This window comes from Artemia sp. Qi Xiang Cuo, chromosome 12 (genome assembly GCF_049724085.1).
Source record: "Artemia sp. Qi Xiang Cuo chromosome 12, ASM4972408v1, whole genome shotgun sequence".
Lineage (NCBI taxonomy): Eukaryota > Metazoa > Arthropoda > Branchiopoda > Anostraca > Artemiidae > Artemia > Artemia sp. Qi Xiang Cuo.
The window spans coordinates 5,157,706-5,173,295 of NC_142805.1; the positions used below are offsets into that span (position 1 = coordinate 5,157,706).

General features: G+C 35.8%; 1 protein-coding gene across 1 annotated transcript in view; it reads right to left on the reverse strand.

Annotated features, from left to right (window-relative positions):
- nop5 (nop5 ribonucleoprotein) overlaps positions 1-15,590 on the reverse strand; it is a 124,664-nt gene that overhangs the window by 93,797 nt on the left and 15,277 nt on the right. Inside the window, exons 4-5 of the mRNA XM_089098483.1 lie at positions 12,276-12,611; positions 9,498-9,643 (exon numbers count right to left, since the gene is read on the reverse strand). Coding sequence (XP_088954609.1) covers positions 9,498-9,643; positions 12,276-12,611 — 482 coding nt within the window. The remainder of the gene's footprint in view (positions 1-9,497; positions 9,644-12,275; positions 12,612-15,590) is intronic.

Sequence of the window (15,590 nt, forward strand, 5' to 3'; positions counted from 1 at the left end):
AACAACAATATATACCCCCAGGACATAACTTACAACGCCTGCCTTCGGGCCCTGGGGGGGGGCTGTGTCGACACCGGAGTTTTTGTTACCTGAATTTGGAACTATTTTTAACAAAATGTCTATCTCTATGTTGTCTGATGCATTTATGGCAAGGAGGGGGGGGGGGGCTAGTGGCCCTCCAATCTCTTTTGACTCTTAAAAAGTGAACGAGAACTTTCAATTTCCAATTAAGAATTTTAAACAAGCATCCCTTCCATAAAAACGATATATGCCCCCAGAGCATTACTTACAACGCCTGCCTCCAGGCCGTGGGAGGTTGCGTCAACACAGGAGTTTTTCTTATCTGACCTTTACGAGCATCCCTTTCGTAAGAACCATACACACCCCCAGGACAACACTTACAACGCCTACCCCGTAGGGGGTTGTGTTGACACCCGAGTTTTTGTTATCTAATTTTTGAACAATTTTTAAAAAACGGGCTATCTCAAAATTTTTAGCGGATGGGTTTTGGGGAAAAAAGGGCCTGGGGGGGGGGCTAGTTGCCCTTAAGTCAATTGAATCTTGAAAAGTGAACTAGAACTTTCAATTTCCAATCAAATGATCCCTCTATGAAGCTTATACTAGCATCCCTTTCATAAGAGCCATACATGCCCTTAGGGCATAACTTAGAACGCCTTCTCCCGGGCCCTGGGGGGTTGTATTGACACCGAAGTTTTTCTTGTCCGACCTTTGAACTATTTTTGTTTGTTAATATCTATCTAAAAATTTTCATCGGATGGGTTTGGAAAAAGAAGGCGTGGGGGGGGAGCTAGTTGTTATATGGTCTTTGAACTATTTTCAGAGGCAACGCTGTAGCGTTGCCTATAGTAAAGGCCATACGGCTCCAATGTTTTATTATTTTTTTTTTTCCAGAGGCACGTCATATGGAATGGGTCGTCGTAGAAGCTTCAAAGGGGGCTCAATCGATTGGAAATTGAGAGCTCTAGTGCCCTTTTTAATAGTCGAAAATGATTGGAGGGCAACTAGCACCCCCCCCCCCCCCCTCCACACCCATCATTCCCTTAAACACATCCAATCAAAATTTTTAGATAACCATTTTGTTCAGCGTAGTTTATTTCAAGATAGAAAATATATTTTTGAGGAGGATACTCCCCCAAAACCCACAGGGCAAGGGTTTTAAGTTATGCCCTGGGGGCATATAAGGTTTTTATAGAAGGCTTTGTCGTAGAAACTTCAAAACATGCTCATTCGATTGTAAATTAAAGGGCTAGTGCCCTATTTAATAGTCGAAAGCGATTGGAGTGTAACTAGCCCCCTCCCCCCCCCCCCACGCCCATCATTTCTCCAAACACATCCAATCAAAATTTTCAGATAGCCATTTTGTTCAGCGTAGTTGATTTCCAGATAGAAAATTGAGGAGGACACTCCCTCAAAACCCTCAAGGCAAGCGTTTTAAGTTATGCCCTGGGGGCATATATGGTTTCTATAGAAGGCGTTGTCGCAGAAACTTCAAAACAGGCTCATTTGTTTGGAAATTCATAGGGCTAGTACCCTTTTTAATAGTCGAAAGTGGTTGGAGTGTAACTAGCGCCCCCTCCCCTCCCACGCCCATCATCTCCCCAAACACATCCAATCAAAATTTTTAGATAGCTATTTTGTTCATCGTAGTTGATTTCCAGATAGAAAACATATTTTTGAGGCGGACACTCCCCCACAACCCTCAGGGCAAGGGTTTTAAGTTATGCCCTGGGGGCATATAAGGTTTTTATAGAAGGCGTTGTTGTAGAAACTTCAAAACAGGCTCATTGGATTGGAAATTAAAGAGCTCGGGCCCTTTTTACGAGTCGAAAGTGATTGGAGTGTAACTAGCCCCCCTCCCCCCCCCCCACGCCCATCATTTCCCCAAACACATCCAATCAAAATTTTTAGATAGCCATTTTGTTCAGCGTAGTTGATTTCCAGATAGAAAATATATTTTTGAGGAGGATACTCCCCCAAAACCCACAGGGCAAGGGTTTTAATTTATGCTCTGGGGGCATATAAGGTTTTTATAGAAGGCTTTGTCGTAGAAACTTCAAAACATGCTCATTCGATTGGAAATTAAAGGGCTAGTGCCCTTTTTAATAGTCGAAAGTGATTGGAGTGTAACTAGCCCCCTTTCGCCCCCCCCCCACGCCCATCATTTCCCCAAACACATCCAATCACAATTTTCAGATAGCCATTTTGTTCAGCGTAGTTGATTTCCAGATAGAAACTATGTTTTTGAGAAGGACACTCCCCCACAACCCTCCGGGCACTAGTTTTAAGTTATACCCTGGGGGAATATAAGGTTTTTATAGAAGGCGTTGTCGTAGAAACTTCAAAACAGGCTTCTTCGATTGGAAATTCAAAGGGATAGTGCCCTTTTTAAAAGTTGAAAGTGATTGGAGTGTAACTAGCCCCCTTCCCCCCTACGCCCATCATTTCCCCAAACACATCCAATCAAAATTTTGAGAGCCATTTTGTTCAGCGTAATTGATTTCCAAATAGAAAATATGTTTTTTGAGGAGGACAATCCGCCAATATCCTCACGGTATGGGTTTTAAATTATGCCCTGGGGCATATAAGGTTTTTATTGAAGGCATTATAATAGGAACTTCAAAAAAGGCTCATTCGATTGGAAATAAAAAGGGTTAGTGCCCTTTTTAACAGTCAAAGTGATTAGTGGGCATCTAGCCCCCCCCCCCCTACACTAATCAGTCCCCCAAACACATCCAATAAAAATTTTGAGATAGCAATTTTTGTTCAGCGTAGTTGATTTCCAGATTGAAATTATATTTTTAAGGAGGACACTCCCCCACAACCCTCAGGGCAAGGGTTTTAAGTTATGCCCTGGGGGCATATAAGGTTTTTATAGAAGGCGTTGTCGTAGAAACTTCAAAACAGGCTCATTTAATTGGAAATTAAATGGATAGTGCCCTTTTTAATAGTCTAAAGTGATTGGAGGGCAACTAGCCCCCCCCCCACGCCCATAATTTCCCCAAACACATCTAAACAAACTTTTGAGATAGCCCTTTTGTTCGGGGTAGTTGATTTCCAGATAGAAAATATATTTTTGAGGAGGACAATCCCCCACAACCCTCAGGGGTTTTAAGTTATGGCCTGGGGGCATGTAAAGTTTTTATAAAAGGCGTTGTCATAGAAACTTCAAAACATGTACATTCAATTGGAAATTCAAAGGGCTAGTGCCCTTTTTAATAGTCCAAAGTAATTGGAGGGCAACTAGCCCCCCCCCCATGCCTACCCGTCTCCCAAAAATAGCGAATCAAAATTTTGAGATAGCCATTTCGTTCAGCGTGGTTGATTTCCAGATAGAAAATATGTTTTTGAGGAGGACAACGCCCCTCAACCCTCAGGACTAGGGTTTTAAGTTATGCTCAGGGGGCACATAAGGTTTTGATAGAACGCGTTGTCGTAGAAACTTCAAAAAAGCCTCAATCGACTGGAAGGTTTAAGGGATTTTTTCTTTTTTAATAGTAAGATAGGATTTCAGGGCAAATCATTCCCCTGTCATGACCACATTTTCCGAAAATTTGTCCAATAAAAATTTTAAGACAGCCATTCCTTTAAACGCAGTTTTAAGTTCTGAAAATTAGTTCTTTGAGGATTAAAACTCCCTCAAGGCCCTCAGGTCAAGAGTTGTAATTTAAGGATTCTCCGAATCCTTCATATTATTTCTTATGGAAGGGATTCTCGTATAAACTTTAGAGAGGGCCCATTTGATTGAAAATTGAAAGTTATTGTTCACTTTTTAAGAGTCAAAAGAGATTGAAGGGCAACTAGCCCCTCTCCCTCCTCCACGCCCTAAATGCATTAGATAAAAAATTTTGAGATAGACATTTTGTTAAAATAGTTCAAATTTCTGATAACAAAAAACTCCGGTGTCGACACAGCCCACCAGGGCCCAGGAGTAGGCGTTGTATGTTATGCCCTGGGGCATAACTTATTAAGGGGGGTTTATAACTTATGGGAAGGGGTTTTGTATGGGAAGAACACATAGGAAATCTATTATAATTATCCAATTATAAGGTTAAAATACATACTCTGTGATTGGCACAAAAATTCCTATTAAGGTCAATTCCAAACAGTCGTGATCCTTTTGGGTCAGCAAGTAAAATTGTCTAAACCCCCTTATTGGAGCTATTTTTTCAATCCATTCATTGTTGTCAATCGCTGTCCACAAGTTATGCAAGCTGTCTATTGTTCATATATAAGGTTTTTATCAAAGAGGTAATCGTATACTTTGAAAAAAGTCTCATTTGATTTAAATTCAAAGTTCTAGATCCGTTTTTTAAAGTCAAGAATAATCGGACAATAATCACCCCCCCCCCTATGCCATAAAAACTTTAAACTTTTTGCAATCAAAAAGGAACATCAATTAATAAAAAAAAAAAAAAAATCCGAAAAATAAGTTTTTCAATGAAAAGTAAAGGCCATTTTAAACTTAAGCTCAGGAGATACAAATACCTGTTAAAATTCAAACTCAAAACGACCAGAAATTAATATTAAAGAATAAATGAAACCCAAAACGAACATAAATTAAATAAACAATCATAGCAAAAACATAAAAGTAATAATGTAAATGAATAAATAGATCTTAAAGCTAGTAATGCATAGATTGAATATGAAAATCAAGCTTAAAACGAAAACAAATATATTGCTATTGAAGTATAAATGAAACTTAAAACGAACAGAAATTAAATAAACAATCAATGCGAACAAACATACAATAAATATTAATGTAAATGAATAAATAAATCTTAAAACGAGTGAAACTTAAATTGAATATGCATATCAAGTTTGAATCGAATAAAAATAACTACAAACAAGAGTTTGGGTATAGTCTCATTACAGAAGCCTAAAACCTACTGCGTCATTGGCGCTTTACTGAAAACGAATTATATTACAAATGTTTTCTTTTGTACTTAATATTGAAAATAAATATTAAAATTACAGTAAAATTTTGAACTGATGAGCTTTTAGCAATTAATTTCATAATGCATCAAATATTCATTTTAATTTATTAGTTCTTTTCAAGATTGGTCAAAACAAATATAGTTCCACTACAAGCAAAATTTGGATACTGCCCCCTTTTTTAACTGTAAAAACCTAAAGCCTTCTGCGTCATTGGTGCTTCACTGAAAACAAATTACTCGTATATTACAAATTTATTATTTTCCAGTTCTTACAGCATTGAAAATGAAAATAAAAATTACAGTGAAAAAAAATCTTGAACTGATGGATCTTTCAACATTTAATATCATTATATATCTGATATTCAATTTCATTTTGTTTATACTTTCCAAGACTGTTCAAGACCCATATAGTTTTGCCATTTTTTTTAACTCTGCCATTTTTTGTAACTAATCGTGTTAGTTTGTAAACATTCTATGGCTTCTAGGCATTTCTATTTGAGCGGAAAACTGCAACTTAAACTTTGTGGAACATGCCTTTTCTTGTATGAAAAACCAAATTATAATAAAATGTCAAGTTTTGGAGTGTTCCACCCCTCGCAAGCAAGTGCCATTGGTATTTTTGAATCCGCATGGTCAATTTAGGGGGTGGAGGGTAGGCTAATTCTCGTAACAACCCCATTCTGTCGTGGTATGGTTCACATTTTCAACACCTGGCGTCTGGATTATCATATAATCTACCAAGCATACAACTACCCCAAATCAGTATCAATAAATAAATGAAACCCAAAACGAACAAAAATTAAAATAAATATTAGAGTCAAACTCAAAACGAGCATAGATTAATGTGAGAAGGGTTCAAAACCCCTATGCTTTCTAAAACCCAGAATATAATTTGTACTTTACTGAAAAAAATTCAAATGAGTTTACTGAAAAAAAAATATGCATTGTCAATTTAATATACATATGCTGATATTTATTCCCTAAAATTTTAATTAATTTTTGATTTCTTAAAGTTACAAAAGTGAAAATATTTCAAAGAATTGTTTTCAGTAAAGCACCAATGACGCACTAGGTTTAAGGCTTCTGCAGTGAGACGATACCCAAACTCTTGTTTGTAGTTTTTTTTTTATTCGATTCAAACTTGATTTGCATATTCAATTTAAGTTTCACTCGTTTTAAGATTTATTTATTCATTTACATTAATATATATTGTATGTTTGTTCCCATTGACTGTTTATTTATTTTATGTTCGTTTTAAGTATCATTTTCACTTTATTAGCAAAATATTTGTATTCGTTTTAAGCTTGATTTTTATATTGAATCCAAGCATTACTCGCTTTAAGATCTATTTATTCATTTATATTATTACTTGTTGTATGTTGTTTGCTATAATTGTTTATTTAATTTCTGTTTGTTTTGGGTTTCATTTATTCTTTAATAGTAATTTCTGGTCGTTTTGAGTTTGAATTTTTACAGGTATTTCTATCTCCTGAGCTTAAGTTTAAAATGACCTTTACTTTTCTTTGAAAAACTTATTTTTCGGAAAGTTTTTTTAAAATTAATTTTAAAAAAATGGCTATCTCAAAGTGCTTATCAGATGGGTTTGAGAAAAAAGGGTGTGGAGGGGAATGGGGGGGATAGGTGCCCTCCAATCTCTTTTGACTCTTAAAATGTGAGCTAGAGCTTTCAATTTCCAATCAAATGAGCCCTCTTTCGAAGTTTATACAAACATCCCTTCCAGAAGAACCATATGTGACCCCAGGGCGTACCTTACAACGCCTGTCCCCGGGCTGTGGGGGGTTGTGTTGACACCTGAGTTTTTGTTATCTAACTTTTGAACAATTTTTAAATTAATGGCTGTCTCAAAAATTTTTATCGGTTGCATTCGGGAGAAAAGGGGCGTGAGGGGGGGGGGGGGCGAGTTGCCCTCCAATCTCTTTTGACTCAAAAACCGAACTAGAACTTTCAATTTCCAATCAAATTAGCCCTCTGAAGTTTTTACAAGCTTCCCTTCCATAAGAACCATTTACTCCCCCAGGGCACAACTTACAAAGCCTGCCTTCGGGCCCTGGGGGGCCCTGTCGACCCTGGAGGTTTTGTTATATGGTCTTTGAACTATTTTTAAAACTATGGCTATCTCAAAGTTCTTATCAGATGGGTTTTAGAAAAAAAGGGAAGTGGAGGGGGGGGATAGGTGCCCTCCAATCTCTTTTGACTCTTAAAAAGTGAACTAGAACTTTCAATTTCCAATCAAATGAGCCCTCTTTGAAGTTTATACAAGCATCCCATCCATAACAAGCATATATGCCCCCAGGGCACAACTTAGAACGCCTGCCCCCGGGCCCTGACGGATTGTGTTGACACCGGAGTTTTTATTATACGATCTTCGAACCATTTTTAACAAAATAGCTATCTCAAAATTTTTCTCGGAGGCATTCGGGAAAAAAGGGCATGGGGGAGGGCTAGTTACCCTCCGATATCTTTTGACCCTTAAAAAGCGAACTAGAACTTTCAATTTCCAATCAAATGAACCCTCTCTGAAGTTTATACGAGCATCACTTCCATAATAACCATATATGCCCCCAGGGCATATTTTATAAACCTTGCCCTGAAGACCTTGGGGTGGGGGAGTGTCATGCTCAAAGATAGAACTTTCCATTAAGTTGAACAAAATGGCTATCTAAAACTTTTGATAGGATTTGGTTGGGAAAATGGCGGGAGTGGAAGAGGTGTTAGTTGTCTTTCACTCACTTTCGACTATTAAAAAGAGTACTAGCCATTTCAATTTCCAATCGAATGAACCCTTTTTGAAGTTTCTACGACCACACTTTCAATTAGAACCTTATATGCACCCAGGGCATAATTTACAACTCTTGCCCTAAGGGCAGTGGGCGGGGGGGGGGGGGTGTCATCCTCGAAGACCCAATTTCCAGAATTTTTAACCACGTTGAACAAAAATTGTGATTTCAAAATTTTGATTGGATGTGTTTGGGGAAAAGGTGGGCGTGAGAGGGGGGTTAGTTGTCATGCAATCCCTGTCGAATATAAAAAATGGCACTATCCCTTTGTATTCTCAGTCGAATAAATCGTTTTTTTGGTTCCCACGACAACGTTTTCTTTTTTTACCTTACGCGCTCCCAGGACCTAACTTTGAACCATTGTTCCACAATCTGTGGGGGGAGTGTCCTTCTCAAAAACATATTTTTTGTTTAAAAATCCACTGCGTAGAACAAAATGGTTATCTCAAAATTTTGATTGGATGTGTTTGGGGAAATGGTGGGTGTGGAAGCGGTGTTAGCTGCCTTCCAATCCCTTTTGACCCTTAAAAAGGGCACTACAACTCTCGATTTCAAATCGAATGAGCCCCATTTGAAGTTTTTACGACAACCCCTTCCATATGAAGTGCCTCTGGAAAATAAATAAATAAATAATAATTAGAAAACTTTGGAGCCGTATGGCCTTTACTATAGGCAACGCTATAGCTTTGCCTCTGAAAAGTACTGAAATACCGAATATTTTAGAAAATGTAATGACAAAACACGAGCAATAATAAAAAAGAAAAAAACGATAAAATAAAAAAGAAAAAAATTAAGTGACTTTTTTTCCGTGTGGGAGGAAATGTGATTCAACACAAACTGTACTTACACTGTTAACGGGGTGTGACCCCAGAATGTGAACACAAGTGGTTTATCACACCCATGCTGTATTTTTATTATTTTTACTGTTATTACGTATTATTAATTATTTTTAGTCTTTTGCTTAGTGGTTTGAAGTTGCTGAATTAATTTCTTTTTTTAGTCTCCCAACGTTCGGCCATTTGGTTTTGGGTAAATCCAAAAGATTGAAATTTTTGCATGTAAATGTTAATATTCAATAACTTCAGCTTTCAGTAGGCACAAAAAAGGTATTTATTAATTCGATTTAAAATTCGATTTAATTCGAAAAAGGTATTTTGATTCGATTTAGTTTTCTAAGTTGATAGATTAGAATTCAAACAAAATTGGCATTCCAAAAAGAATTTCCCTCGAGAGACAACTTTGTTTTCGTTTTCTGTCTGCCGAGGGACAACAAAGGGTATTAGTTAATTATACGTTTGTAATTATGAATCTTTAAGGGCAGAATGACATTTTTGTCAATGTTGCCACATCGAATCATGAAAATAAATGAGCAAATCTAATCAGTTAGAGATGACAACGTTTTAGCGTCCGCAAAATTGAAAACAATATCTGGATTCCCAAAGACCACTACATCTTCTTAGCCTGTTTGGTCCGGCTTATTTTGGCTGATTTTTTTTTACCTACGTTTCTTATTTTTAAATCTGTCGCCCACCAGAACCAAAATCTCGTCATACTGAGCTCTCCTTATTCCTTAATTTTTAAGATATATATGGCTGAAGAAGCCTTAACTTCACCAGGATTTCATCATCACTATTCTTGGAATTGTAAAAACATTGTAAAACATTGTAAAACATTATGTAGGATTAGGATGCCGAAGTTAATCTATCCAAAAAAAAAGAAAAAAAGGAGAAAAAAAGATACCAACCTGATCGCAAAGATGTTTAATATTTTCAATATCTTCGTCAGCAATTTCAGTTCCCATCGATATCTCAGCTGCTTCTTTGACTTTTTCTTCTACTTCTTCAGGTAAAATTTCAGACAGATCTGTTGTAGCTGTATTAGTTCTCATTCCTACAATGAACAATATTAAATGAAATAGAATAGAACTCAATGCTGTCTACCAGATAAGAGAGATTAGAGGTGCAGAAAAAAAGAAATAGTTCACTGGTAGCGCACTGGATTGATGCTCTTTTTGGTAATACGGAGTCCACTACGGGCAATACAGGGCTACTTGCCCCTGAAAATGACCCAGCAACCAAAACGTCGATTTGACGCCATATGTGCCAACAATGGCTCTGGAATATCTTTATCCTTTGTCCTTATCCGTCTCAATTCTGTGAGAACATAAATCCGAAAAATTTTTGACTCTAGACATGCAACATTGATTATACACATTTGTCTCCTCATTACAGTCTCATCCGATTTTTTCGTTGATTACTTGTCTTTTAGTCCTAGCATAGTTCCTTGAACTTGATACTCCATAGGCCTAACCAACTATAATATGTTGATATACAACATTAGATGATTGAACTAGAGCTTGAAATGATTTTTGTTTATTTGTTGTTGTTTTTTTTTACTCTGAAAATATTGTTGTGGTATTGACTGAAGTTTGAATTTAACGTTTATTTACATAAATGTACACAGGCGACAAGGGGTGGGGATTTAGAGGATTAAAACTAAACTAGACTATAGAAGAACGTTACCCGAGTCCAGCAGATGTAAGCATCATTATTTTTTCAACTAAATTAGACACCATAAATATTAATGTTTGAATAACGTTTATTTCCAACTTGTAACTGTTTATTTCCAACTTGTATTCTTATTATGTAAGAATAACGTTTATTTCCAACTGAGGAGCTCTGTTAAAAAGAGAACTTACATACCAAGCATATTTGTGATTTAATTATACTTTATTAAAATATTTGGTAAGAAGGAGGAGGGGATTCCAGGACCCCCCCCCCCCTCCCTTTAGCTTAGGCTTTTAAGCATATACATTGTTTTCTCCAATTATCTGCAAATAAGGAGAAATTACAGTTTCGTGCGTTTTAGATAACTAAGTATATTTTCTACAATTATTGTTTAAGTATAATTAGTGACTACATGTAAGTAAATTATTTAAAAAGCATTAAACAACAAGTATTAACCGTAAGTGTGACCAGTAGTGACTTTAAGCATACTAAGATTATTTACCCAACATGCCCGATTGCTTATCATTAGCGTTTCACGAGATGTAAATGGTCAAAGGTTAGTAGGATTGCAACTGAAAGCAGTCTGGGTTAGTTGTTGGATAACTTACACCTGCTAACACCAGAAAACGCAAAACAAACGAGGATAAATGGCGTCATATACACCTGCTAGCACCAGAAAACGCAAGACAAACGAGGATAAATGGCGTCATATACACCTGCTAGCACCAGAAAACGCAAGACAAACGAGGATAAATGGCGTCATATACACCTGCTAGCACCAGAAAAAGCAAGACAAACGAGAATAAATGGCGTCATATGCAAGCAAACAATTCTGTTATTTAAAAAAAGAAATTAAAGGCGAAGAACAACAGGGACAGTAATGGTGAAAGGTGGCAGACCATCAGGGATCTGTAAATAAGATATGTTTGCATTGGAATACACGTGATTATTGTTGTAAATTGTCCATAAGCGTTTAGGCTAAAATGTGGCCGGGGTAGTAGCTGCTGTTATCATTTATATAGGCATATTACGTACGGCTTGGTGCTGGGGGAGTTGTTAGTAGTAGTAGTAAAAATGCATTAAATTTTTGGTCTACGGGACTTCCGGCAGGCCATAATGGTCCACAAACTAAGTCGAAAGACCTAGAAAGAATAGTATATGTAATAGAATCTTGTCCCCACAGCCTCCAGTGTTTTCCTTCTCGATTTAACAGGTCGCTTGAAGGAAACAGAAAAAATAAAAAGTTCATTTCCCTTAATGATTCATACTCATGTGTTTGAGTGTCTTCAAAATCGATGGCGGATTTTAGGAACTGGTGTCTGGCAACACTGAGGTCAAACACATATTTGGATCGAAAAATTTTGTTTAAGTGTTTTCAAAGGTTACTTTTTTATAGACATTCTAGACAGTAAAGATTTGTTGTTTAGACTATTTAGTTAAGTATTTAGAGAATAAAATACCCAGCATCCAAGGCAGCTTAGAGCTTGACAGTGCTTCAGTTCCTTGTTGCCCAATTCGTGTGCCGTGGCGTAAATCCACAAAAACGTGTATTGTGTGTGTGTGGGGGGGGGGGGGCGGAGGGCAATTTTTTAAATGAAAATAGAAAATAGTATTTATTAATGAAAATACAAAAAAGGATATTTTTCAAAATCTAGGAGACTTGTGTCCAAAGCGGTTCCCAGGGTTGTGGTGCCAGGGGCAAAATAAATTACAGCACCCTTCTCCAGACTCAAATATAAGCAAAAAAACGAATAAATAAAAAATTTTATCAGAGTGGGCAACCGCAGGCACAGCGCCTGGGTTCAGTTGCGCCGGTTTCTCTCCCCACGGCTCTGCATGTACCCTCCTGCCCCCCCCCCCCTCCAACTGACATCCTAGCATCGTGCCAATGCATGCATATACATACATAAATGTCTTTCCCCCAAAGCTTTAATAATATTCAACTTTTTAGATGTTTGAGTAACTCTACCCCCCAAGGATTAACTATCAAAATAACTTTAAAAAGATAAGCTTACCAATAGCTTTAACTGTCAACATGAAGGCTAAATTATCAGTCACAATCTTTCCAAGCTCCGGGAAATGCCATCCATACCACTCCCTTCCTCTCATGATATAGTTATTCAACTCCTTGTCCAAATCATCAAGAAGGGAGACAGCTTGAACAATCATTGTATCAATTTTGTCAGGACTAAACTTCAGCTTATAACGAGACAAACTGTGAGCCAGACCCAGTGCCATGGCAGACATTTCTTTACTCTCTGCGCCAGTTATCAATGAATCGGCTTGAGAACGAATGCATCGCATTAGCTCTTGAACGCTTGTATTTGTCAAACAAGAAATTTGCAATTTTTCTGAAAATTAGAAAACAAATAATAATAAAAAAAAAACAGGATATAAATTTACCCCCATTGGTCTTTAATAAATGCAGAACTGACAAGCAGAATGGAAAAGGAGTAGAAAACAAAAAAGTAAACGAACACAAAAAAGAAGCAGAAACAAAAAATAAAATAAAAAACAAAACAAAAACAAAAGTAGTAGAAAAAAAGAAAGCAGAAGAGTAAAAAAGTAAAAAGTATTTCAATTTACTGTTCTTAGTTTTCGCTAGATTGAGTCAAGGAATGAGATCCTGTCTGTTGGCCAATATTGTTAACAATAACAGGAAAACAACCGAATATAAGCATGGAACGAAGCAATGCCATCTGTTGACAAAAAATAGCTAAGAGTAGTTTTTTCTGTGTCAGAAAAACAACCCTACACAAGCTTGGAACGTGGCAATCCCGTCTGTTGACAAAAATGGCTAACAATAGTTTTTTTTTGTGTGTGTGTGTCAGGAAAACAACCCTATATAAGGATGGAACGTGGCAATCCCGTCCGTTGACAAAAAATAGCTGACAATAGTTTGTTTGTGTCTGAAAAACAACCCTATACAAGCATGGAACGTGGCAATCCCGTCTGTTGATAAAAAATAGCTAACAATAGTTTTTTTTTGTATCAGGAAAACAACCCTATATAAGCATAGAACGTGGCAATCCTGCTTGTTGACAAAAAATAGCCAACAATAGTTTTTTTGTGTCAGGAAAACAACCCTATACAAGCATGTAACGTGGTAATCCCGTCTGTTGACAAAAAATAGCTAACAATATTTTTTTTGTGTCAGGAAAACAATCCTATACAAGCATGGAACGTGGTAATCCTATCTGTTGACAAAAAATAGCTAACAATAGTTTTTTTTTGTGTCAGGAAAAAAACACAGTTTAATCATGGAATATGGCAATTTTTTTCGAACGATCAAGACGGGTTAGAAAATCAGGTCAAAGAAGTTAGGATCTTAAATGCCCATAAAAAAAATGAGAAAAAATGACCTTTTTTGTTTTAAACACACAAATTTCTATACCAGAACTTGCTTCGGTTATTTCCACATTCAAGAGTTTCCAGAAAGGCTAGTAGGCCTACTACTTACCACTGGGTGATGCTAAACCCGAATTAGAAAACGACTAATTCAGTTCGCGGATCGTATCTTTAACATATAAAATTTATATGCACCAGCTACCCTTTTAAACTAGGTTGATAGTAGGTGGATGACTCATCCCATCATTATAGGACAACCACTTTGAGCCTGACAATATCTTGACAACCACTTGAAAAAATATTAATAATAATATATAAACTAATAATATATAAAAACTAATAAAAATATTAAAACTAATGAAAATAATAATAAAAACTAATAATAAAAATAAAAAAAACTAATAATAAAAATATAATAATTAATAAAAAAACTAAATAAATAACATAATAATTATAAAATAAATAAATAATAATAAATATAAAAATGAAAATAAATATAAAAATATAATAATAATAAATATAAAATAAAATAAATAAATAATAATAAAAAACTAATAAAAAATATTAACTAATAATATATAAACTTACTGTTCCCAAAATACTAGAATAACAATTGAAATCCCTTAACCATGGAATAAATCCCAAGGAGTGATTACCATGCACCACCGGCTCTTTAAGAAGCCGGTGGTGCAAACAAAACAAAGAGAAAAATTATTATTTTAATTGTTTTCAGCTCCCACTACATTGTCGTTATGCTATCTTTATCCAATTTTGGAAGCACAGATTACAAATTTTGAAGGTTATTTCGGCACAGTGCATACGTTATTATCTTATTTGTTTTTACATAGAAGGGCTAAGGGCAGCAGAAGGGCTAACCTTGAAGTTCCAAGGACATAAAAATAGAAACATTTTTTGCCCCTGGACTCATGTCTATTTATACCAAAAACTGTGGTTTTGTAAAAATAATTCTTATGATTGTTTCAAAACTGTAATTTTTTTTAAGGAAAATTCCACGTTTTCGTCAGTTACCACGCTAAGGCATAAAAATACATTAGCAAAACTAAATGGTTTAATTTGATCTGCTTTTTGTCCGTGAAAAGTAAAAAATTAACAATCTGTTGGTTTCCAAAAAAACTACACATTCACAAGAAAGCTATAACTTAAGTTTGATACAAAATGTTTTCAGCTAATTTTGATGATATTACCCACATAATCTATGCACATTGGCTCGATTAGCTAATTAAAACTCATAATTAACTAATTAAATGACTTAAAACCCCATCTTTGTTTTTACTTTTCGAAAAAAAGAGACAAACCTGCTCTCACCCTGCATCTCGACTGAGAAGAAACCTTTTGAAAATTGTTCATTGACAAATTATAATTGATTTCCAAAGATTTACTAATCTCCAAAAACTATGCATTCAAAGGAAAGCTACAACTTCTGTTTGATACAACATGTTGTTAGCTAATTTTGATGAATTTTACCCACATTTTTTGTAAATCTTGCATCCACTACTATCAAAGGTTGTATAACTGCATATGGTGATACCTTTAACCAAAAATTTATTTCCCTATTTTTACTTTTTTTTACGATTTATGTGTAGTTTAAGTATATTATGTAAACGTTCACTGATCAATTCAAACATTCAGATATCATTTTTTTGGCTCTTTTCATTGTAAAACCGAAAAAAAAACGACTAACTTGCCTCCTCCTGTCTCGGTATTGAAAAATCCCTCACATTAGCCCCTATAAATAACCAGCGCAGTAGCTTTAAAGACCATGTAAATTATGTTAATTAAAGTTATGTAATTACTTTAATTACATTGTCATTGAATATCGATGAATATTCAAAATCTCATCTCAATATGACCACTGAAGACGGTCATATCAAAGGTTGTATAACTGCATATGGTGATACCTTTAACCAAAAGTTTATTTCCCTATTTTTACTTTTTTTTTACGATTTATGTGTAGTTTAAGT